The sequence below is a fragment of the Nasonia vitripennis genome, unplaced genomic scaffold (genome assembly GCF_009193385.2).
Source record: "Nasonia vitripennis strain AsymCx unplaced genomic scaffold, Nvit_psr_1.1 unplaced0248, whole genome shotgun sequence".
Classification (NCBI taxonomy): Eukaryota; Metazoa; Arthropoda; class Insecta; order Hymenoptera; family Pteromalidae; genus Nasonia; species Nasonia vitripennis.
Genome location: NW_022280027.1, coordinates 65548 through 89306, shown reverse-complemented (window position 1 = coordinate 89306; position 23759 = coordinate 65548). Strand labels below are relative to the sequence as shown.

The 23759-nt window shown below is 32.6% G+C and overlaps 1 protein-coding gene and 1 pseudogene across 2 annotated transcripts in view; one reads left to right on the top strand and one right to left on the bottom strand.

The window, feature by feature from the left end:
* Nucleotides 1–583: 583 nt before the first annotated feature.
* On the bottom strand, nucleotides 584–3382 carry LOC116418346 (annotated as a pseudogene).
* Nucleotides 3383–3425: 43 nt separating this feature from the next.
* LOC100115097 overlaps nucleotides 3426–23759 on the top strand; it is a 41868-nt gene continuing 21534 nt past the window's right edge. Inside the window, exons 1-4 of one of the 2 annotated variants that reach the window (XR_004228361.2) lie at nucleotides 3426–3637; nucleotides 3926–4141; nucleotides 4475–4657; nucleotides 5313–5552. Coding sequence is in view for 1 of the 2 variants with exons in the window: in XM_001599077.6 (XP_001599127.1) it covers nucleotides 4037–4141; nucleotides 4475–4657; nucleotides 5313–5402 (378 nt within the window). In the remaining variant the exon portion in view is untranslated. Of the gene's footprint in view, nucleotides 3638–3925; nucleotides 4142–4474; nucleotides 4658–5312; nucleotides 7463–23759 lie in introns of those variants that run through there. The other variant, XM_001599077.6, reaches the window with a different exon arrangement.

The following is a 23759-nucleotide window of genomic DNA, read 5'->3' as shown; positions in this document are numbered from 1 at the left end:
TCAACGCTATTACAAGCATTGAGTATACAGTGGATTTTTCATGTTTATTATGTGTAATAATAAATTGTATTCATAATAAAAAACAAAGTGTATTATTTAGTAAAAACCTCTGTTAGTTGCATGCAATGGCGAATAAGTCACATTTTCAAAATAACATCTTCGAAACATATTCCATAATGAATTGTACAAATATTTTTATTTTTTAATCTTTAAAATATACTCCAATATATTAGCTAGTCTGGCAGATTTTAAAACCCTATTGAAGTTGAAAAAAGCAGCCACAATGAAATACTCAAAATTATTTGTAAATATCACCAAATTATACGATTGTATAATTCATGTAAAATCAATATTATAGAAAAGATAAATTTGGCTAAATGAATATTATTTTAGTCAATGACTCTAATGCTTCCTAATAATCGCTGCGAGAAAAAAGAATTTAGGTCGAACACAGTAAAAAGAATTTTATTTGTGTGTGCTCATACTGTACAAAGATAAGGACGGACTACAATGAGAAAAAATTATAAATTATAAAATTAATTATAAAGGAGTGTACAATACTCGAGGACACATACATAGCACGTGGATTTCTACCTTTTTATTTTTATTCTCCGGGGCAACTAGGCGCACGAGACTGTGAAAGTTAAACGAAGGATAATTACCGGTTAAGCCCAGAAATTCGGTTGGGAGTGAGACGGTTTTCTAGAATGGTATGCAATTAAGGCTAATTGTTTGGAGTTATATACATTAGATTCATATATGCTATTTTGTTCGCGAACTTATGCCTCTTCAATCTTATAAGAAATGGTCGATGTTTATTTCAATAAACAATAGTATTGTACGGAATATTATACGAAACACTCTTGTAAACAATACAAAAAGGATTTTACACTAAAGGAATAATCATACATCGGTCATTTTACTCAGATTCATCGGTATACATATGTATAGGTCAAAATAACAATTAACCGTAACAATTATCCTCTACACTACAATATCTACTGTACATTTGAATAAGAACGTGTTGTGTACTACAATATAAAAGTATAATTTTGTTGTTCCAATCAGCATTTTTTTTAATTCCATTACATCTATACTTATATCATTTCAATTTTTGCAAAAAAAATAAATAAATAAATAAATAAATAAATAAAGCATACATACATAAACATAGATAAAATTATACAAAGTTAATTATGCATATTAATATTCTTTTTCATCAACGTAATAAAGTGTAATTAAGAGTCACAATATTTGTTATGTGTATGTATATCCTCTTATATTTATTTTCCTGTTTTTATATTTATAAATTCATCAGCAGTAAATATCTGTACATTTTTATATAGTTGCCCTAGCTTATACATCACAATAACTGTATAATAAGTCACATAGTCTACATTTTATGCAGGTACATATTTATCAAATTAAACCCAAGGAGCAATGTAAATGTGGTTGTTATGGCCAAAGTAATCATTGAGCGTGCACTCTGATGCTGTATCTTGCTTCTTAAGGGAGTCTCACTTGCAGAGTAAAATGAAGGCCTCTGGAAAATTTGTACAATCTGTAAATGAGATATTTATCAGTCAAAATAATAATAAAGAAATTTATAAATTTTCAAACTAAAAAGTTACCTTTGTTGTCCAACACAGGTCTTAACATAAGTCATTGTTTTGGCACAAATTATGGAAGCTTTGTACAATTGCTCGAGTAGGAAGGCAAAAGTGCATGGCACCTTTGAGAGCCTGAATGTCAAACCCTTCTAAATGCTCAATACATAAATATCCCTTTTCTACATTGTGCTGATCACAGCAGTTATGGACTCCATTGTTTTTGTCAGGAGCCAGAAAAGATTTATCTAATTCCTAAAAATTAAACTTTATTAAAATCTGCATCGATTAATTTTAAGGATCAGCTTGCTTAGTTAAGAAAATACCTGCACCATCTTATATCCGTTATACAGTAGCCTGAGTTGCTTGCAGAATACACGTTCTCCAATTTGTTGAATTCTTTACGTAACAGTAATAAATTCTGTGTACTACATCTCCTGTTAAAAGTCCAAAAGGTACTAATAGAGGAGATTACTGAAATACATTTTCAAGTATGCAATTACTGGTTTATAACAAGAAGATCTAAAGTGTATTACAACTTACCAGTGAGATATCTTTGATGAAGACACCAGCATTTGTCAAGAAAAATCAGTGTACATCTTCTCTAACTGCTGCCATAGCATGTCCCATCTCATGCATAGCACTGCATAATATTAATGAGAGCACGTAGTATCCCATCTCGTTGTAAGGAATGTCAACTCCTGGAACCTGGTGACGATTAAATTATTTTTATAACTTTCAAGAACACTAATAATAGAATGGTAATAAAAATACAATTAAATTTACCATAAGTTCCAATACTTGTTCTTTCTTTTCATTTGGCGATGCTGAATTGTACAGCCAAATGTTAAGTGTCACTTTAAAATGACTACTATCGATATTGGAAACAGTAGAATTGTTGAGACCATTCCTGCATTGTACCACAGTGACCAGAATTTTAAACAACACATGCCCCATCTCATTAATGAGCAATTCAAGGCAGTGGTGAACCATTTTATGCGTATAATAATTGGATTTCCAGACCAAATTTTTTCAACAGAGTCAAATAGGGTAGGTGCATACATGACTGCAATAAATATTTCATATTAAACAAGCAAAATTTATGTCAAAGTAGAAAAATATCCAGCTATACATGTATCATACGCTTGACTGATGAATGACTAATCCAACGTTGTTTTTTTCTGGATTCTGGTCTCGCATGAAGTCTCTGTGACACCAGGGATGGCATCAGGTTGCACGTCTAATGAAACTTTGGTAGTCACAACATAATCGATAAACTCTTCTCAGTCATCACCTCAACCGTTGCAAATATTAAATCCATTCCAACCTAACATCTTGATTTTGGAGCTCTGTGTGAAAGTCAGACTGTTCACTCGCCAGTTTTGTTCAAGTGTGCAATAGCTTCTGTATAAGAGAATAAGTACAGCGATGGTCCAGAACATCTGAAGCAATGAGCTCGACTGCTGCAGCACACATTTTACAACTTGACAATTCACAAAACAGCAGCATCTCCCGTACACCCACAACTGCTGGAATCCCTGCTTTTGTTCGCACATTTTACAACACTACACTATTACAACTATTAGCAGCACGAGAAGGGGTTTGAGCAACAAGTACGCAGGCACTGCGAGGATTTATGCACAGCTGTTTACATGCGCCTAGCAGAACGCACTGCAGAAGAGCGACTCTCGCGCTACGGACTATAGAAATTTATTTTCTACGCGCCGTGGTCTGAAGCTAGCCATTCGGTGCAAGTTTCTGCACTTCCGGTTGCCATCCCTGGCAACAGTATTAAGTATATATACATATGTATGCAATTATGTATATATGACTTACAAGAAAGTATTGTTGTTGAATTGGCAATCGTCGTTTTGCAATTTAGGTCATCTAATTTTTTGTATACAAAAATAAATAATGCATATTCGTAATCTTCTTAATTTATTATACATATGAGTAGAGATGTTATACAGTCGTAAACAATGGCAGTAAAAAGGAGTTATAATCTATACCCAAGCTACAGACTTTTGCAGGTAATTTATATTTACAATATATAAATAACCATTTCTATAGAAAGTCTACAAAACTTTGTTAGTAAAATTGCAAAATGTTTTTTAAATTTTATTATATTTGTATGATCCAACTAATAAATTTTATTATATTTGTATTGCTAAATACTACATTTTTTTCTATTTCATATACAATTAAACAATGAAAAATCGTAATTTGTAATAAACTATATTGCAAAATTGCTTGAGTCATAGTAAACATTATATTTTCTTTGCATATGTTAAATATTTTTTAATATTTTTATTTTTCAGGTTATAATTGAAATTGAAAAATAGAATATCAGGAGAAAATTACTCTGTTTGCGTTTCCAAAATAAATGGTATTATTTATTTAATGTTTTATGAATAATACATTATCTTAAAATGGGAGATGAATATAAAATGCATATTAAACTTGGAGATGAAGCAATATGTCCAACAACATTACGTCATTTCAGACATGCGATGGGTGATATACAGAATGAACCAGTGAGTGTAATAATTTTATATATTAAATTAGAGATTTCATGTTGATGTTATTGCAAGTTTCAGTATAAGATTAGCCACGTTACAATATAGCTACTTCTATTAATTAAAGTTTTACGTTATTGTCATCTGTTGTTTTCTATTTTTTCTTATAATTTGTTGTACTGCACTTATATTGTACTTCTAAATTAGTAAAGTAAGCAATTTTATTATTATTAGCAAGTCAATTTATTTCTTGAAATTCGATATTTCCCTGTAACTGATGCTTAACTGCTTAGTTTTATATGACGTATATAGACATTACTTGACTCATTACTTGATTTTTATTTTACGTAGATGCAAATTGTAAACGAAAATGAAATAGTTTTACCAGAGAGGATTGCTCATTATGAACCAGATTCATTACAAATAGTTGAGGTTAATGTTCACGAACATTTCAACGAAAATGTAGGATCTGTACATAATCAACCCCAGCAAGAGAACATTATTACAAGATCCGAAGCTTCTGCAGAAGAACAGGTGAAAAATGTTAATTATTTTTTTCACATTCCCTGGTACAATTGATGAGTAGCGTTTAGTATAAAAACTTTGTTAGTGAAATAGTGAAATTGTTTAGTATAAAAGCTGCTGGCTAGTTTTTTTGAGGGGATGGGTACACCTTAAATTTGCAAAAAATTAAAATAATATCCCTGGTGAAAGTAACTTATTAAATCCACTTTGAAAGGTTTTAATTGTGCTTCTTTATCGGAAGTGATCAAAGTAAAGCCACTTTAATCAAATAAAACCTATGCAATTTCACTACAAAATTTAGTCAGTCTTAATTGGATTTAATTAGTTTTTATTTTTAAATAAAATATTTATTTAAAAATGGTACATTAAGCGATCCTATTTAGTATAATTATGAATAAAAAGATTTAGACAGAAGCTCATTTCACTCACTTTTTTGAGGTTAGATGTATCTTTTTTAATTTTCATTTGCGTATTACTACAGTTACAGGCTCCAAATCTATCGTTACAAGCACTAAAATTATACGTTACATTATACCAGGGTGCTTAGAGTTTAAATTTTATTCGTCTTATTTTAACAAATTGTGTTTAATACACCATGAAAAAGTATTCAAAAGTACTATAAAATATTAATTATTTAATAAGCACAAAATCTCGTTGTTTACAGATCAGTGATTTACCTTACATAGAATCAGAATCTGAGGATGCAGGGATTTTAAATTATATAAGAAATTTCTTGATGGACCAGTATGAGTAAAATATACCAATATCAAACATACCTGCAAATTTAAAAGAATTTATAGTGACGCATTTTTTGAAAAAGTGAATGCTCGTGTAGATAGAACTGTAGGAGAATTATTTTTTATGGTTTTAAATTTTAGCATTGAAAACAGTTTATCTATGCAAGGTATGATAAATTTGTTTAAATTTGTTAATACTATTTTCTCATAACCTGTATTACCTGATTCAAAACATATTGTCGATAAATTATTGAATCCTCAAGGCTGAGTAGAGTTCCATGCAGTATGTCATAATTGCTTATCATATATCGGTGATTTCAATGAAGTTAAATCTTTTCGCACTTGTCAAGTTTGTTATTCTGACATAGATCTTTCAAAAGCATGCAGCTCTAATTATTTTGTTATCATTGATCCGTCACAAACGATATCTGATAGATAATACCGATGGCGCTCCTAAATTCGAGTCTTCGCAATTTTCTATATGGCCGATATATTTAATGTTGAATGAACTACCCATTCAGGATAGATTAAAAAATTTAATAACTTGCGGGTTATGGATTAATAAAGTAAAACCAGAAATGAGTGTGTTCTTAAATCCATTGGTAGATAGAATGAACCTCTTATCTACAAATGGAGTGACGACCAAAATATGCACTGTAGAACGCTCCATCAAAGTGTATATTTTAATATGCTGCGTAGACTCAGTAGCTCGAGCTCCGGTACAAGGCATTAAACAATTTAACGGAAAATATGGATGTAATTGGTGCGAACATCCTGGGATGTGGATGTACGGTAGTATTAAATATCCTATTATGGAGCAAATTCCAAACCCACGAGAACCACAAAGTATGCTAACATATTTGCTTCAAGCTATACCTGGCAAACCAATATTTGGGGTAAAATACCCATCTCCTTTTATTAATTTATCAAACTTCAATATTGTTTATGGATTTGTACCTGATTATATGCACTGCGATTTAGAAGGAGTAGGAAAACAAGTCACAAATCATTATTTGTCTTCCATGACCGAAATAGAAATAAAAGGCTTGGATGAAATACTAAAACAAATTAAATATCCTTGTCAGGTTTCACGTTTAACTCGTCCGCTTAGTATAAGAAATGATTGGAGTGCTTGAGAATGGGAGAATTTCATTTTGTTTAGCAGTGTTCCAATTTTTAGTACAAAATTAAGCAAGAAATTTTTAGACCACTGCATGCTTTTAGTTGAAAGTTTGTAAATAATATTATAAGATAATATTACTGGCATTGAGCTCGATCGTGCCGATGAGATGTTGCATAATTTTGTTTCCAAGACAGAACAACTGTTCGGAATTAAAATGATGACCTTCAATGTTCATCAATTATTACATTTAAGTAAAAGTGTTCTTGATTGGGGGCCTTTGTGGGCTCATTCCACTTTCCCATTCGAATCAGAAAATCGCAATTTATTAAGAGCCATTAGATGTGCTAAAGGAGCAACACAACAAATTGTTCGTTTTGTAAATCTTAATCATAGCTTGATAATTTTACAAGAATTGGTATATCCAAAAATGGATGACTTTGTCAAACTTTATTGTGATCATACTTTAATCTCCAGAGTAAAAATGCTTTAAAAATAACAAATATGACATACTTTGGTGAAGGTGAAGATATTTACGAATATAAAGAAATTCTTCAGACAACTCAGATGTCTCCAACCCATACAAAAATATACAAAAAAGCAGTGAGAGAAGGATGTTTATATGGTTCGTACTTACAAGAAAATGAAAGGTCAGACAATTCATTTGTGGTTCTGAATGATGGAAAATTTGTAAGGATCGATAATTTTATTGTAGATAAATATACAAAAAGCGAATTTGCTGTATGTCATGAACTAGTTACAACAAATTTCAGTAGACATTTTAAAATACTACAACAATTGTTAAGTATTTCGCCACATAATTATATAGTTCCTACTATCAATATCAACAGAATTTGTGTTCGTATTAAAATAGTTGATATTGACTTCTTGTGTACAGTACCAATTTTACTAAAGTATTGAGCGATGGTCGACTTCAAATATTAAAAACAAAAATAATTGGAAATTGTTATTTTTTTACCTAGTCATAAGCTGTATATATTATAAATTTTTTAATAAATATTTTTTACGTAAAAGTGTATGATTTTATTTTCAATTTCATCATTTATAACAATAATATTGTTAATAATAATGTATAGTACAAATATTTATACAAGTTTTTGTTATTAAATTACTACTTCATTGTTTATTGATTTTTGCAAGTAAGATTGCGAATCATATACAATCTATCTAAACATCGTTTTCAATACTATTAACTTCTGTTTACTACTATCATATTCTCATATTAATTGAATATTTCATCCAATTCTAACTTTTATAATTTGATTCAGATTCCAAATTTATTTCCATTTTTGGTGATGATTTATCAACCGTAATTGCCATTTAAAAAAACGTGGTCAGGTGATTTCTCACGTGAGAAATCACGTGAGAAATCGGGTGAGAAGTCACATGAGAAATCACGTAACTTTTTTCGCCAGGGCCATTACAATGGCGCTTATCAACGTGTGGATTCGGTAAGGAACGCGCGGAAAATCGTATAACGCCGTAGAATATTCGCGAGGAAGAGAGAATTTCGGTAGCGTCGCTATAGTGTGTACACAGTACACAGCCACGGTAGATCGCACAGATACGAGAAGACCGCGGCGAACGTCGTCAGAGATTAGTAGAGAGATTGCCGATGCCGTGTTAAAAAGGCGTGCTGAATTCGATCATGACACCACCATACGGTGCGTACTCGAACTATACGCATCTAGCAAAAATCTCCCACTCTCGCGTCTGCGCACTCACCAGCTGCAGTCTCGCGCGCTGATTGGGCCACCGAGCTCGCGCGCTGTTCAAAAAGAGATGAGGGGAAGAGCTATTCGGGAGCCGATAATGCGCAAAGCTAGGGTTCAAATCTTGTGCAGGGATTTTTTTTATTCATAATATTATTTTACATTAAGTGTAATAAAGTACATGTAGCCTCAATATAGATATTGTTTGATGATTTTTATTCTTATTATGAAATACTCTAAAAGCCAAAGTTGAAAATCTGAAAGTGGAAAGTTAAAAAGGTACATTTTGAAATTTATGAAAAATTGAAGTGCACCTATATTAATCTTTAAAAATTGCCCGATGTTCGGAAAAGATTAAAATAATTTTTTAACATTTTTGTGGGTTTCATCGAACGATTAAATTTATCAAATTACACTTTCGTGTGTATAAATCCTTATTTCGACCTCTTCAATATTATTATGAGTTGAAAAGAATGAGGTGATAAACCAGGCTGAGTATTGATTATTCATGCACATTATTATGCTAATAAGAATGTTAAAATAACAGAATGAACGAATGTAAACAAAATTTTAATTATTTTAAGTAGTTATGATTAAACCTAAACAAAGAAGTTAAGCTTAAGCTTAAACAAAAATAAATCAAACTAACAAGCCACCCCACCCTATCGATAAACATATGCCATTTTCGATAATCTCACTCCAACGACGTTCGTGGCGGCGCGGTCAACGTCGTAGCTCCGTATTCTTATGCAGCCGGGTTCAAGTCCGATACCCGACAAGTTTTTTTTCTTTTTTCTACTTGCTTAAAAAATATGTACAATGTGTAATAATAACGAATATCTTATTATTTTATTCATTTTAATTATCTCTTTCATATGATATCGGTTTCATAAATACATTTAAAACCAAAAATAATCAAATGTTTATTCATACAATTTAGGAGTTTCATTTTTTCTGTTTTTCTACTAAACAATTAAAAAGTTAACAATCGTACTTATATTTATTTCACCCCCCTTCCATACTATACTTATATAAATCAAAAAATAATTGTAGAAGCAAAATGTCACATTGCCAGAGATTAGTAGAGAGATTGCCGATGAGCATGGGCGAAAGCGTGCCGTGCAATATTCAGTCGTAAGCTAGCGCCGCCCTGCGGTTTTCGCTCCGAACTATACGCATCTAGAAGCAGCGGAGGAGAAGTAGGGGCGGCCGTACGCAACTAGCTTCCCCACCAGCAGCAGCGGCGAAGAGGGAAGTAGAGAGTACACAATCACATCGCGGCGCGGCAGAGCATAGAGGAGAAATAATATAAGCGGCGGTAACTGTCAAGGATTCGGGCTTACGCGGTGAATATGATTCATAAACAATGATATATTTATAAACAATCACCGATAAACTCTATTACAGACTAAACTCTAAGCCCTTAATGCCAGTGGCCATGATCGTCTTTATGAAATCAACCCTCATAATTAAAAACTTTAATTTTTTAGACGGATTATGATTAAACCGACACAAACACGTTAAGATTAAGCTTAAACAAAGCTAAATTAAACTAACAAGCCACCCCAGCCTCCCGATAAACATATGCTACTTTCAGTTATTCTCCATCAACGATGATTGTGGCGGCGCGGTCTACGTTGTTGCTTGGTATTCTTATGCACTCGGGTTCGAGTCCGAGTCTCAGCAAATCTTTTTTTTTCTACTTGCTGATAAAATATACAGTATACAATAATAACGCAATATGCCATTCTGCTTCTGCAATTATATTTCAATTTAGGTAAGTATACGGTGGGCCTGCAATAAATATAGGTATAATTTACTTCTTAATCGTTTATGAAAAAAAAGTATACAATGAAACTTCTTGAATTTTAGGAATACAAATTAATAATTTTTTTTTTAATATCAATGTAATTAATAAAACGTTATCGTACTAATAAGATAATTTAAATTTATTTAAAATTGTATTTTTTCTTTACATAAAAAACTATAAATAATGGTAGTTATACATTGCAGGTCCCCTCTGTACCGTATACATACCTAAATTGAAATATAATTGCAGAAGTAGAATGGCATATTGCGTTATTATTGTATACTATATATTCTACCATTATTTATAGTTTTTTATGTAAAGAAAAAATACAATTTTAAATAAATTTAAATTATCTTATTAGTACGATAACGTTTTATTAATTACATTGATATTAAAAAAAAAAATTATTAATTTGTATTCCAAAAATTCAAGAAGTTTCATTGTATACTTTTTTTTCATAAACGATTAAGAAGTAAATTATACCTATATTTATTGCAGGGCCACCGTATACTTACCTAAATTGAAATATAATTGCAGAAGCAGAATGGCATATTGCGTTATTATTGTATACTGTATATTTTATCAGCAAGTAGAAAAAAAAAGATTTGCTGAGACTCGGACTCGAACCCGAGTGCATAAGAATACCAAGCAACAACGTAGACCGCGCCGCCACAATCATCGTTGGTGGAGAAAAACTGAAAGTAGCATATGTTTATCGGGAGGCTGGGGTGGCTTATTAGTTTAATTTAGCTTTGTTTAAGCTTAAAAAATTAAAGTTTTCAAAAGTTTTAGATTCTAATTTTTTTACACTTATGTTGTTGTTTAAACATTCTTTTTAGTCCAATAATATGCCCGAATAGTTATTTGGTGTTGGTTGAAACTACCGCGAGGTGTGGATGCGCAAATTCGACAGTCGCCGTTTGTCACTTTTCTTCCGCCGCGTCAGGTGCGGTGGACCTAAGAATATATAGCACCTCTCCCTTCTCCTCCACTGCCGCTGGATGCGTATACTTCCCCTACGCTCCTTTTCTAGATGCGTATAGTTCGATCGCAGGCCGCAAGTGGCGTCATGATCGAATTCGCCACGCATTTTTAACACGGCATCGGCAATCTCTCTACTAATCTCTGACATTGCATTGTAATCCTCTCTTAAAAAAATGATGGACTTGGTTGTGAAGCCTTTAATACGTGATTCTGATTGGTTGCTATGGTCGGTTGCCTAGGTAACAGATGAGAACCCGCACGCTTTAAATTCATAACCCTCATAACAGTCATAACCCTGGTAGAAATTTTTCAGGTGTTTAAAATAAAATGAAATGAGGTTAAATAGTATGAAATCTGAATAGCGGATTCAGAAAAAAATATATGCAATATTACCAACAAGAAATCTTGATAAATTAATCATTACCAAAAGTGTAGTATTGAAACATGTGCATTGAAAAGTGTCACCCTAACCCTATTTGAAGTAGGTAATAATGTGTGTGTATGTTATTTAGTTTTTTGTAAATATAAGTGAGAAGTGCAATTAAAAGAATAAAAAGTATAAAGATATATTGTGTCTCCGTGCTCAAAGTCGCCAACGGTGAGGTTTAAGAAGTGAATTTAAAGAAAAGTTCAGTATCCGAGTCAGTGAATTTGAGTTTATCACTACAATGCCCTTTAAATTTTAAAATATGTAATCTAGATAATTGAACTGTTTTCATTCATATTTTCACACCAACGGCAATGTGAATTTTTTAATTTAGCGGCTCACATTTTGCTTATAGACAGTCACGCAGTAACTACTATCTCTAGCACATTGTATTTCCGGTTTCCAGTATTTTTACCTGGAGAAAATGATAAATATTTTGGCTTTTTTGTCAAGGCATTAATGAGAATATTTACTTTTAATAGTTGTGAGAGATTTTGAGATTTTTCCATTGCATTGCATTTGCTCTCATTTGAAAACTAATTTCTAGAGAGCTCATTTTTTGTATATATATTTCTGTTTTGGTTGTGAAAATATTTAAAGTTGAATTGACCTTAACTGAAATACTTTTGATTTCGACTTCAACACCCATGATAATTATTTAGTCGTATAAGTTATTCACATCAGTGTCGGAATCGAAATAAAAAGTATTTCAGTTAAGGTTAATTGAACTTTGTATATTGTTTCATTGACACAAAATAAATCTATATGTAAAATATGAGCTCTCTAGACCCGTTATTTTTCGAATGAGAGCAAATGCAAAAATAGAGAAATAGGCATCGATCTCAAAATCTCTCACGACTGTTAAGAGTTAAAATTCTTATTAATGTCTTGACAAGAAAGGCAAAATATTTATCACTTTCTTCATGTAAAAATACACTGAAAACCAAAAATACAATGTGCTAAAGATAGTATTTACTGCGTAATTGCCTATAAGCAAAATGTGACCCGCCAAATTAAAAAATTTACATTGCCGTTGGTGTGAAAATATGAATGAAAACAGTTAAATTAAAATCATCTGGATTACATGTTTTTATAGGTAGCATATCAAGTATCTGTGTAAAATTTCAATTGCCTAGCTTTTTTACAATGCAAATGAATAGGGTTGTAATAATAGGCTTATACTCACTGACTCTTTTACTGAACTTTTCTTCAAATTCACTTCTCAGACCTTAACGACAACGACTTTGGGCGTTGTTAATATATTTATATTAAAAGTATTACAGAATATGGTAACATATGGTAGGTAATATGGTAAAAATATTAGCAGAAATTAGTGTACCCAAAACTTATGTTGTTTTTTCTACCAGGGTTATTAGACATAGATAGAATAAGGAGAGCGCGAAGCGCGCCTTCATTCCTAGTTTTATTAAATTTCATCGTTTTACTTATTAATTCAGAGTAATATATATTAATTATTAATTATAGAATTTTATTAAATGCATTATAATATATATTCCTTATTTTTACATATTATATAAATTTATGAGCAAGTAGAAAAGATAAAAAAAAATTGACAAGTATCGGACTTACTGACTGACCGCACCATCACGAACATTGTTGGAGTCATTCAATTGAAAATAGCATATGTTTATCGAGAGGATAGGATGGCTTGTTAGTTTAATTCAGTTATGTTTAACCTTAATTTATTTCGCATTTTTAACAACATTTGTTAATTTTTTCGGGTTAGATTTATGAAGACGACCTCTTCTGTGTCCATGTTCAGCTTGTGCTCTTCTCTGTATATCAGAAAATTCTATTTTTTTCACAACAAATGAGTGTTTTATTTATGGGTGAGGGTACAAATTTTGAAAAATAAAAATTTGAAACGGTGAAGATTATAAATTTAAGATTTTTAAACTGAGATTTTGAAATGAAAACATTTATAAAATAAAAATGTTGAATGAAAGTATTGCGAAAGATGATATTTGTGGTCAAAATATTAAGTAAGGGATATATTTATAAATTCCCAAATTTAAGTTTTCAAAATTATACTTTTCTAATATTTTGGAACTCAGAATTTTATCTTTCGTTACATATCAATTCAAAATTTTTACCCTCAACTATTATTAATTACAAATTCAGGTACTGTGAAAAATAATAAAATGCATGCATCCTTTTTATGATAATTTATTTATAAGGTCATTTAATTTTCATATAATATACATATAAGTGCATATATATGCGATACTTTAAAATTTCATAATGATTCATTGTACAATTTCAGTAATTATCGGAATCTCGGATATCCTAATGTATACGTAGTAAAGAAAATATAATAAAAAGAATATAAAAACGACAATCGATTATTAAGTCGACAAATCTACCAGTATATTGTATATGTATGTTATATCGTGTACAATAAATCATTGATTATTTTTGAACAAATATAAATAATAATACATTTCCATAAATATTTATACAAATAAATTATTTATTATAAATGGCATTCTACATTTCAAATGAATATTTGTGAAAAATTATTTACATTCATAAATGCATTTATGATGATAAATGTTTGGAGGATAAACTAATATTTATTAATTTAGCGATAAATGTACAGTTTTCCACACCACCGTTGAGGTACTGTTTCAGGCGCGTTGGTTTTTTTTTTATTATACTTTGAATTATTTTATGAGAAAAAATAGTAATACCATTTCAATTTTAATCAAACGAGTGTACAAAAATAATCACAATAATGCTTAGATTCTATTTAGCATTACTACACCATGTCATACAATAATACGAAATAGTCTCATGCACTATTGTGATTATTTTTGCCTATAAAACATTTTCCAGTTTCCTATCTACCTATATATGAAACTATTTACATTTATTATTTAATATGACTACAAATAAATATCTAAATCAATGTAAAAAATTGTTTAACAAAACAATTAATCAAATGCAAAAATTAATTAGAAAATTTTTTTAACATTAACATTACTAATCTACTACAAATATTTTCTTATTCAATTGATTATCTCTAAATTATTTTTAAACAATTATATACATGTATGTATTTTGTCATGCAAAATCTCGAACAATTGTTTACCCTAAAGGCTAAAGCTATACTGAAATGATTTTAAAACCCTATACCTCAACTCAACTAGTATTACCAGAAATAAAAGTATTATAGTACCGATAAATAAAAAGACAATTAGTAATAAGAATAGTTATATTAAAGCGATCGTAATTACAAACAATTTAAAAGTGTTAGAAATAAGAAAATCGAGTCAACAAAAAATAATTAAAGAATTTAAACAATCCAATTGTTGAAAGCTGAAAGACATATGTTCCTACTTAAAATGTTAAATATGTTAAATAAATAAATTAATTAATTAATTAATAAATATATCTATATTTAACACAAATATTTACAGAAACAATCGACTAAGAATATCAACAGTATATAAATATATTAATTTAAACATTTTTTATATTTCTTAACTTTTGATTTTTACTAATAATATCTTTCTTATTCGATTGTTTTGTAATGTGATTATGCTCGCGAGTTTTAGCAAATATTTTCACGGTCAGCAAAAACTTTAAAGCATGCATTCTATGTTCATAACAAATAATGTCTTGATCGAACCAATTTGGGAATTTCTCACGAGTGTACGTTTCAACAATTTCTAATAAGTGATACAATAATTTTCTTTGGTGCCACACACTTTCATGATAAATGTTAAAAGCTTCTAATTGACAATTTACTACACTCGTAAACAATTCGGTTGGTCTCGTCAAGTACAATATATCTGGCGTGTCTGGTTCATTATGCGAATACTCTCTGTACTGGATATATTTTTCATTATCAGTTGTAAAAGAATCGACACTTTTAATAAAAACATTTTTGCATTCATCACAAGAAAATTTATTTAAACATTTTTTGGCTATATAGCCAGCAAAGAAAGTGATCGCATTTGCTTCGAACGTATTTCTTTCAGACATTTCTGGCATTCCAGTAGAATCTACGTTCATATACATATCCATAGTATCAGCAGTGACTATAAGTTCATTAATTTCCTGTAATTCCTTTGACTCATATTCAAGTAAATCAATATTCTCACTATTTAAAGCTTCTGAATTTTCTGCAATAGATATATCTGCACTATTTGAGTTCATTAAAGATCCCGAATCTTCACGTGTGACGTTACCTCTGTTACTGCTACGAATAAAATCTGTTGACACAATATGACGTACTGCTAAACGATACATTCTACAGGTTGGATTTGAATTATATCCACCTCTACCACGTAATTTGGCATGCTCATGTTCTACTGAATCTTGATTGCAAAGACCCGTTGCTAACTCGTAGTATGGAAAATCTGATTTTAAATCTGTGTAAAGAGAAACCAAAGCATTTACAGTCAAAGGAATTCCAGAAAAGCATGGTGGCTTTGAAACGGTTTTTCCACTTGGCACTACCCAGTCTTTTGACCAAACAACAAATTTTTCAAGACGCTGCTGAATCTCCGGATTCCTATCTGACAATGGACGCTTCAGCGGATTTGTTGAATATAAATACAAAGAATTACATGCATCTATCACAGCATTAAGATTTTCAACAAAATCAGCTGAAGCTTTCCAAGTCGCCGATGACATCAATCCATTTGGATCTTCACCCGCTAACCTAATTGCACTTGCCATTCGCTGGCTCAATAATTGAAAAGCTAATTTTACTTTCATGGCATCAAAATTATTGGGATTGAAGTGATTCTCACTCAGATGTCCTAATAAATTTGATGTTCCATGACTCCTGTCAAGTTCCCAAGTCTTGATTAAATCTTTAAAACTTATAATAACATTGCCATTGATTACAATTTTGTCATGGGATCTTAACTGAGAAAGTAATCGTTTAATAAGGTGAGGCCAATAAAAAGTTGCAAAATATTTTTTTTCCTCAAAAAAAAAGTATGGCCTATCTGGGGTGACATCTAAAAGTTTAAACAACTTTTGATTGCTGCTACCTTGATCGCAAACGATTAATCGAACGTCAGCAGTAATTTTCTTTAATTCAATTAAAAGAATATGAAGAATTTCCAGAAGTTCATCAGCCGTCGCGCCATGTTCATTGAATCCAAAAGCTAACATTTGATGCCATGGATTTTTAGCATTGATACTATCTAAACAAAACAATAGTGCATGCCTAGCGACTGCCCTGCTTCTAAAGTTTTTACCCATATCAACTAACCCTTCGATTATGTCGAACTTCTTAGAATATTCTTCATATGCTTTTATAGACATTTCATCAAACTTTAGCGCACATACTCGTTCATCTTCTGGCATGTTTTGCAAATTTTGTCGAAGTTTTTCAAAAATTATTTTATTTACTCCCGGAACAACATCGTATTCGGAAACCCAATTTCTAACCGTAGATTCTGAAGGTAAATGTAATTCCGCCTTTCGCAAACGAGTATAACACGCTGCAGAATAATAATACATCTGTTTCGCTAAATCTTTTTCATCTTTTGCGTAAGGAGTTTTTGCTTTATGCAATTGCAACTTTATCATCGTTTTAGCAGTACTACTAATTTTTTTATTCTCTAGAAAATCATCGACAGTCAAATTTTTATTTCTAATATATTTAGCTTTTAATTTCTTACGCAAACGACGATTTTTCATTTTTTCAGCTTTTACAGATTTCTGCAATTGCTTCACTTTCATTGTCAAAGAATCAACTAATTTCTGTTTAGAACGAGCATATAATTTACAACATCTAGAAACTCTTATTTTTCTTTGCAAAGTTTTTGCTTCTGTAAATGCTGTATTTGACGTATATACATCATCAATCTGTAAATAGTCAAGATCAGTATCCTCCTCGTTAAATGTACAAAAAGATTGTTTAGCTGAAGGATAACTGAACTTAGCCATTGACGGATTAAATGAAATCTTATCCTCGCTGGAATTGACACCCATAGCGACATGTTCACCTTCAGCTAGATGCTCCTGCAAAATAATAAATGAATTTACTTGCTGTTCCGGATGATGTATCTCCATTTGCTGGATCCAATCCTGCTGCTGCTGTTGATCGTATGGGTCGAGTGACAGCTGCTGTTGTTGCTGTTGGTCCTGGTGCTCGGCATCCTGCTGTTTCTGCTGGTCCTGCTGGTCTACTGACACCCGCTGCTGTTGCTGTTGGTCCTGCAGGTCGACACGCTGTTGTTGCTGTTGGTCCTGCTGGTCGACACGCTGTTGTTGCTGTTGGTCCTGCTGGTCGACATTCTGCTGTTGTTGATGCGCATCCTGCTGCTGATCTTCTTCGAGCACGCCCTGCTGCTGATGTATTTCGTGCACATCCTGATGCTGCTGCTGTTGCATCCTCCAAGGAATCGGATTTCGATTGCGTCGCAACCTGGTTTTACCAACGTCCACGAAATCTTCATCTTGAAAATGTAGATTACAGACACCTGCTGTTCTTATTGACGAGGGAGACCAGTTAGATAGCAGCTGATTCCCTACAAAATTATATTTTAATTGAAAACCAATTATAACATGAAAAAATGTTTTTTTATAATTGATAAATTCAATAAAAATATTTATTCATATGTAATTTGTAAATAAAATTTTTTTTATTGAAATTTAATAAAAAATAATGTAATTTAATATGAATGGATGTAACTACAAAATCATTTTATTATTTTTAAAAAATAATATACAGTAACGTGGGGTGTGTGGTTGCATGGGTTGCGGGATTATAATACAGCATTACCATCATTTTTTTGTTTTTTGCTATTTTACATAACTTAAAAAAGATAGACGTATTTAAAAAAAATGTTTGATATTAAAATTGATTTCTAATGACATAACGTCGTTTTCAGGGTAGTTCACTAAATATTGATTGAATATAATTATTATATGTGTCTAATGATTATACGTTATATTAAAATATTTATATTATATCATATTTATTCATATATGCATATGATAATATAACTATATAATTCTCTACTTCTTTCAACTATCTGTAAAACCATTTATTTCCAAAAAGACGACAGACATTTTTTAGATCAACGTTTTGCTACAAAAATGTTTAAAATAAAACAGAAATGTACATTTTTTAACAGTCGAATGAATGATTATAAACTTTGACGCATTCCTAAATTTTTATTTTAAATTTTAATTTCATTTTTAGCTTTTTTTTTAATTATCAAAATTTTTTCAAATTCAAATTTAATCATCATAGGCTTTTGAAATATTCGGAATAAACTTAGCCAAAACACCTATAAATTTACCTTTTTCCAAAATTAGATACTTTTATTCTCTTTTAAATGCATGTTAGCTGAATTATTCGTAATAAGACGATACAATAAACGCAAATAATATTTTAGCAAAACAATAAACCACCTTAAAATAAGATTTATTTGGCAGAATCAATAACAACTCTTTTTTTCCTAAATTCACAAACTAGAAAAAAAAAACACGTGATTTGAACTCAAAGGACATCACAATTAATTTCTAACCCGTTTTTTATCAAGTAGAAAATTTTACCATTACAAAGCTTTTTCTAAGAGTATGCAAAAATTAAAATCATTTCATGATATATCATAAAATTAATACCTAATTGGCAAAAATAAATAAAAAAGCGCTGCCAATTCATTGGCACGTAGCTTCCTCCAACTAAATTTATAAGTCCAATAAATCAAATATTGTTTTAATATATCCATATATCTGCTTGCTAATGTATGAGGCGATTTTTGATACACAATTTAATATAAGTTTTAGATAGCCAAAACATAAAATATTAACTTTTTCCCGAAATCTCAAGTGCAATAAGGCCTTTTTGCGTCCGTAATCGAGGCACAAAAAAAATCATTTTTTTCAGTTTTTGATTTATTACTGAAAAAATAAGTAGTCAAATAACTAGAAATTTTAATGGGATATAGTTTGACACGTGATCCATTAACATAATTTTTTTCGCGAGGTTATGATGTTTAGTTTCAGAGATATGAATTTTTGAAAAAAATCACCTTTTTCATCTTAATTTTATTCTCTTTCAAATGCATTATCACACATTATGCATCAACTCACACACACACACACACATCCATACGAACATTTTCTAAAAACACTTTATTTGAAATTCTAACACACTAAAAACTATTTTCTAGAAGTTTTAAAGAAACTCAAAATTTTACTATTACAAAGCTTCCTCTAGGAGGAATCAAAAAATTTCCTAGGCTCGAATATGATTGCAATTAAAAAAAAAACCGTTGGTTGGACTCGAACCCAGAACCGTCAGGTTAATAGGCGATGCTGTAGTCCATTCAGCTACAAACACGTTATGCGTGATAATTACCAAAAGTCCCATATGTTTATAGCTTACACAAAGCGCCACTTCTTTGTTTAATCGAACTTTAAAATAGCAAAACAAATTATTTAATTGACCATGTTGAACCTAAATTCACATATACGAGTTCGATTAAACAAAGAAGTGGCGCTATGTCTAAGCTATAAACATAACTTGGTTATTATAAGATTGCTGGTGTTGAAAAGCGAGCGAATTGACAGCTGCATACAGTACCTGTTAAAAAAAATTATATGCTGCTATCTATTTTTAAAGCCTGCAGTTAGATAATACGTATTTTCAATTAATTAATACAATTAATTCAATTAAAAAAGTCTGCTTGGATCAAAAAGTTGACTGAAAATAAATATTTTTTTTAACACTTAAAAAAAAAAAAAATCCTTAGGTGGACTCGAACCCTCATCCGCAGATTAGCAGGCTATCATCTAGACCACTGAGCTACGAACATACTCTACAACAGCTGATCAAAAGTTGTATATTTTCATAGCTTACACATAAAGCCATTTGTTATTTTAATCTACTTTTGTCAGAGCTTCAACATTAATAATCAAAACAGAAAATTCATTAACAGGTTGAGTGCTAAGCCGCTAATTATGATCTGTAATCGTTTTGAAAATAGCGGTATCGACTTCTTTTGGTCGAAGCAGCATTTAACAATTACACAATAGCAATGTGAAATTAGCATTGATATGTATGAGTTACGTAGCGCTCAACCTCTTAATAAATATGAAATCAACTATACACTTGCCTGAATTTTCAATCCACAATCGCTGTCTTTCTGGGTCCATTGGAAAACGAAATAAGCGATGACCTGTGAGCTTTCCATTGTTGCAGTGGATGTATTTGCAAAAGTCGTACACTGTTAACTGCTTGGCCATTTTGCACTACTATTGCACTTAATATCACAAAACACACGAAAAAAACACACGAATTTGCTAAAAAAACGCAACTACACGTGTTCGATTTCGATGCTCGCGACGGCGATGTAAACACTAACTGACAGATTAAAACAAATGCACATCGTCTCGCGCGCGACGTCGCTAGATTCCGCGAATTAGCTCGCCCCGAGAAGTGTTGTGATTTTCTTAAAATATCGATTGAAAAGTTTTTCCGAAACATTTTACAGAATGTAATTGTTCGCTAATACGCTCGTTACGGTCCGATTATATCACCATATAAAAAGTATTAATCAATAGAACAATCATACATACCTGCATATTTACAAATTTATTAATTAATAAAATCTTAATGATATAAAATAAATTAAATAAATTTTTATTCATAATTTCATACTTGTTTTTAATTTTTTTTATTCATCACGTTTAACAAATATAGAAGTATTTTAGTTTCTAAAATACTTTTACATAAATTGTTCATAAATTTAAACATTGTAAAACATTTTATAAGGAAACTACAAAGAATAATTTTGAACAGTCAATGATCAATATTTTAAACCATATGTAATTGTAATTGTTTCAGAAGTAAAGGACAAAAAGGAGGACTGGATATAAAAGTATTGGTCATATTTACAATTCAATAAATAATTTTATTAATTATAATGCGTCTGCTTCAATGCATGAGATCGCGAAAGCTCGAGTTGCCGCCAGCCGCCGGTTCTCATTTCCCCTCCCGCGCGACATGCGTACTACCGCCCCTACCAGAGCCCCTACTACTCTCCTCCGCTCGAGCTAGATGCGTATAGTTCGGGCGAAAATCCGCGAGGCGGCAGTAGCTTACGACTGCATATCGCGCGGCACGCTTTCGCCCATGCTCATCGGCAATCTCTCCTCTAATCTCTGACGTCGTAAACAAGCACGACTCTGTATTTACGTCACAGTCGAGCTGTGCGAGCTCGACGGCGTATTCTATACTCGAACCAAAAGTATATAGTACGCATGCGTGTATACTCGAACCGAGAGTTTAAATAACGCAGGAATATTGGAATTTTTGTGAAAAGCCAGCAGTGCATATCTCCAGGCCGGAAGATAGGCCCTAGCTGACACTATCACACAAAATTAAAGTTAACGAATCGGAGTAGCGGCAGTTGGAGCTGACACCAGCTTGTCAAGTGCTCTTCGATTCGGATTTTTTTTTTTGACGGATGAATTTGTTCGATGTGCTTTAATTGGGATAAGTTGCGTTGATTTTTCGGTAAAATTACAATAAACGTAGCAAACTGCAAATTAGTTCGAAATTTTTTTTTGTCGTGCGAATTTTTTTTTTAATGACAGCATCGTACCAGGAAGGGACTCGGTACGCATAAAAAACCGAGAGAAGTAACTAAGCACACAATAGTAAACGCGCGGTCGATCAAGTCGTTCCATAAGCGAACGCACGACCAGGAATTGAACGCGAGTCCAAGAATCGAACGCACGACCAGGAATTGAACGCGAGTCCAAGAATCGAACGCACGACCAGGATTCAAACTTGTGTCCAAGGACTCAAAAAGCAAGATTTAAATAGAAAAGCGCACAGCTACACAGGCGGGCGTGTGTGTGAGTAAGACGCGACGACACGCGCAAGAATTGTATTCGTGTACGGATTCGACTACGATTCACGGGATCTTTGCGACTTTTACGTCGAAAAATTTTATTTTTTCAGGTTGGCGTAAAAGTAAATAGAGTAAGTGTGTATATGCCTGTAGCACTAAAGTGCAGAGTGTTTAAGCACTAAGGTGCAGAGTGTGCGCGCGTCAATAGTAAGACATGCTTCTCTGACGTTTTTCTCACGTTAATTCGGTGTTAACGAAAGTTTGGGTTACTTTCGCGTGAGAACATCTTGCTGTGTGCGAGTAGACAGGCTGTAATTTCGCATCTTACGTTGTAGCAATGAAAATACAACCTAGGAGCTATCTCTAGTATGTGTGTAGAAGTGTGACGGTTACACAAGCTGCCACGACGTTGTTAGCGATATCGCGTACAAGATACGCGGTGATAAAAAACACGGTTAAGCATCCTCCACAGCCAAGAATGAAGATTACGGCAGATTAAGAGAAAGGCATCGAACAATGGTGCGTGAGCCTGAGCAGCGACGAACGCAAGATAACGCTAAAGTCGTTAGAGTTGCGTCAGGACGGCAGACGTTTCGATCAAGCTGGACTACTACATAGATAGTTATTAGGCGAGTACGTGCCAGCAGATTTTGTTCCATCCCTTAGTATGTCAGCAGGAGAAGCGCGCACCAAGCGAAAAGGGTTGCGCGTGGCGTTCATCAAGCATACATCGGAAGAGGCCTCAGGTACGTCATTCAAGACGAGAAAGACGTAAGGTTGCTCACGTTTTTAGAACTCGCGTTGCCGAGTATCTACAAAACAGTCGCGGCACGAATCGCATAAGATAGCGGATTCGACGGTGCCGACATAGAGTGCGCACAAATCTTTGAGGAAAGCAGCCGAGAGCAAAGACCAGCCGAGAACTGTGAGACAGTGTCACGGATGAGCACCAGGCTCTCCGTCGGCACATCCGGTGGTACCACCGTCGATGCAGGCGCATCGTCAGCGAGGTAAGCCGCCAGCTGAGAGCTCGCGCGTGCAGAAATGCAAGGTATGCATCTCCACCCGGGCGACCACCAAACTGGACGGAGCTCCCTTTTTGGGACTAATACACAAGCTTGTTCTCCACCTCTGCCTTTTTCTTTTCTGCGCCTCCAAGTGCTCTCTGGGAGCACCCACCCATTCCGTGACATCTGGAATCCCTACGTGGAGTTCAGCAGCAGCCAAGACAGCAGCTGAGTTTACGGCAACTTTCCACCGCAGCCGTCTGAAAATTACACAGATAATTTCTAAAGAAATTGGAGGAAAGCAGCACGTGGCACCAAGATAGCCACCGCAGAATACAACAGCGAAAAGTCAAGGAGAATAGTGAATTCAGCCGACAAAATCAACGAGGTCGCCGAGGCTCACGACAACCGTCGGAGCTAAAAAAATAACACAAAGC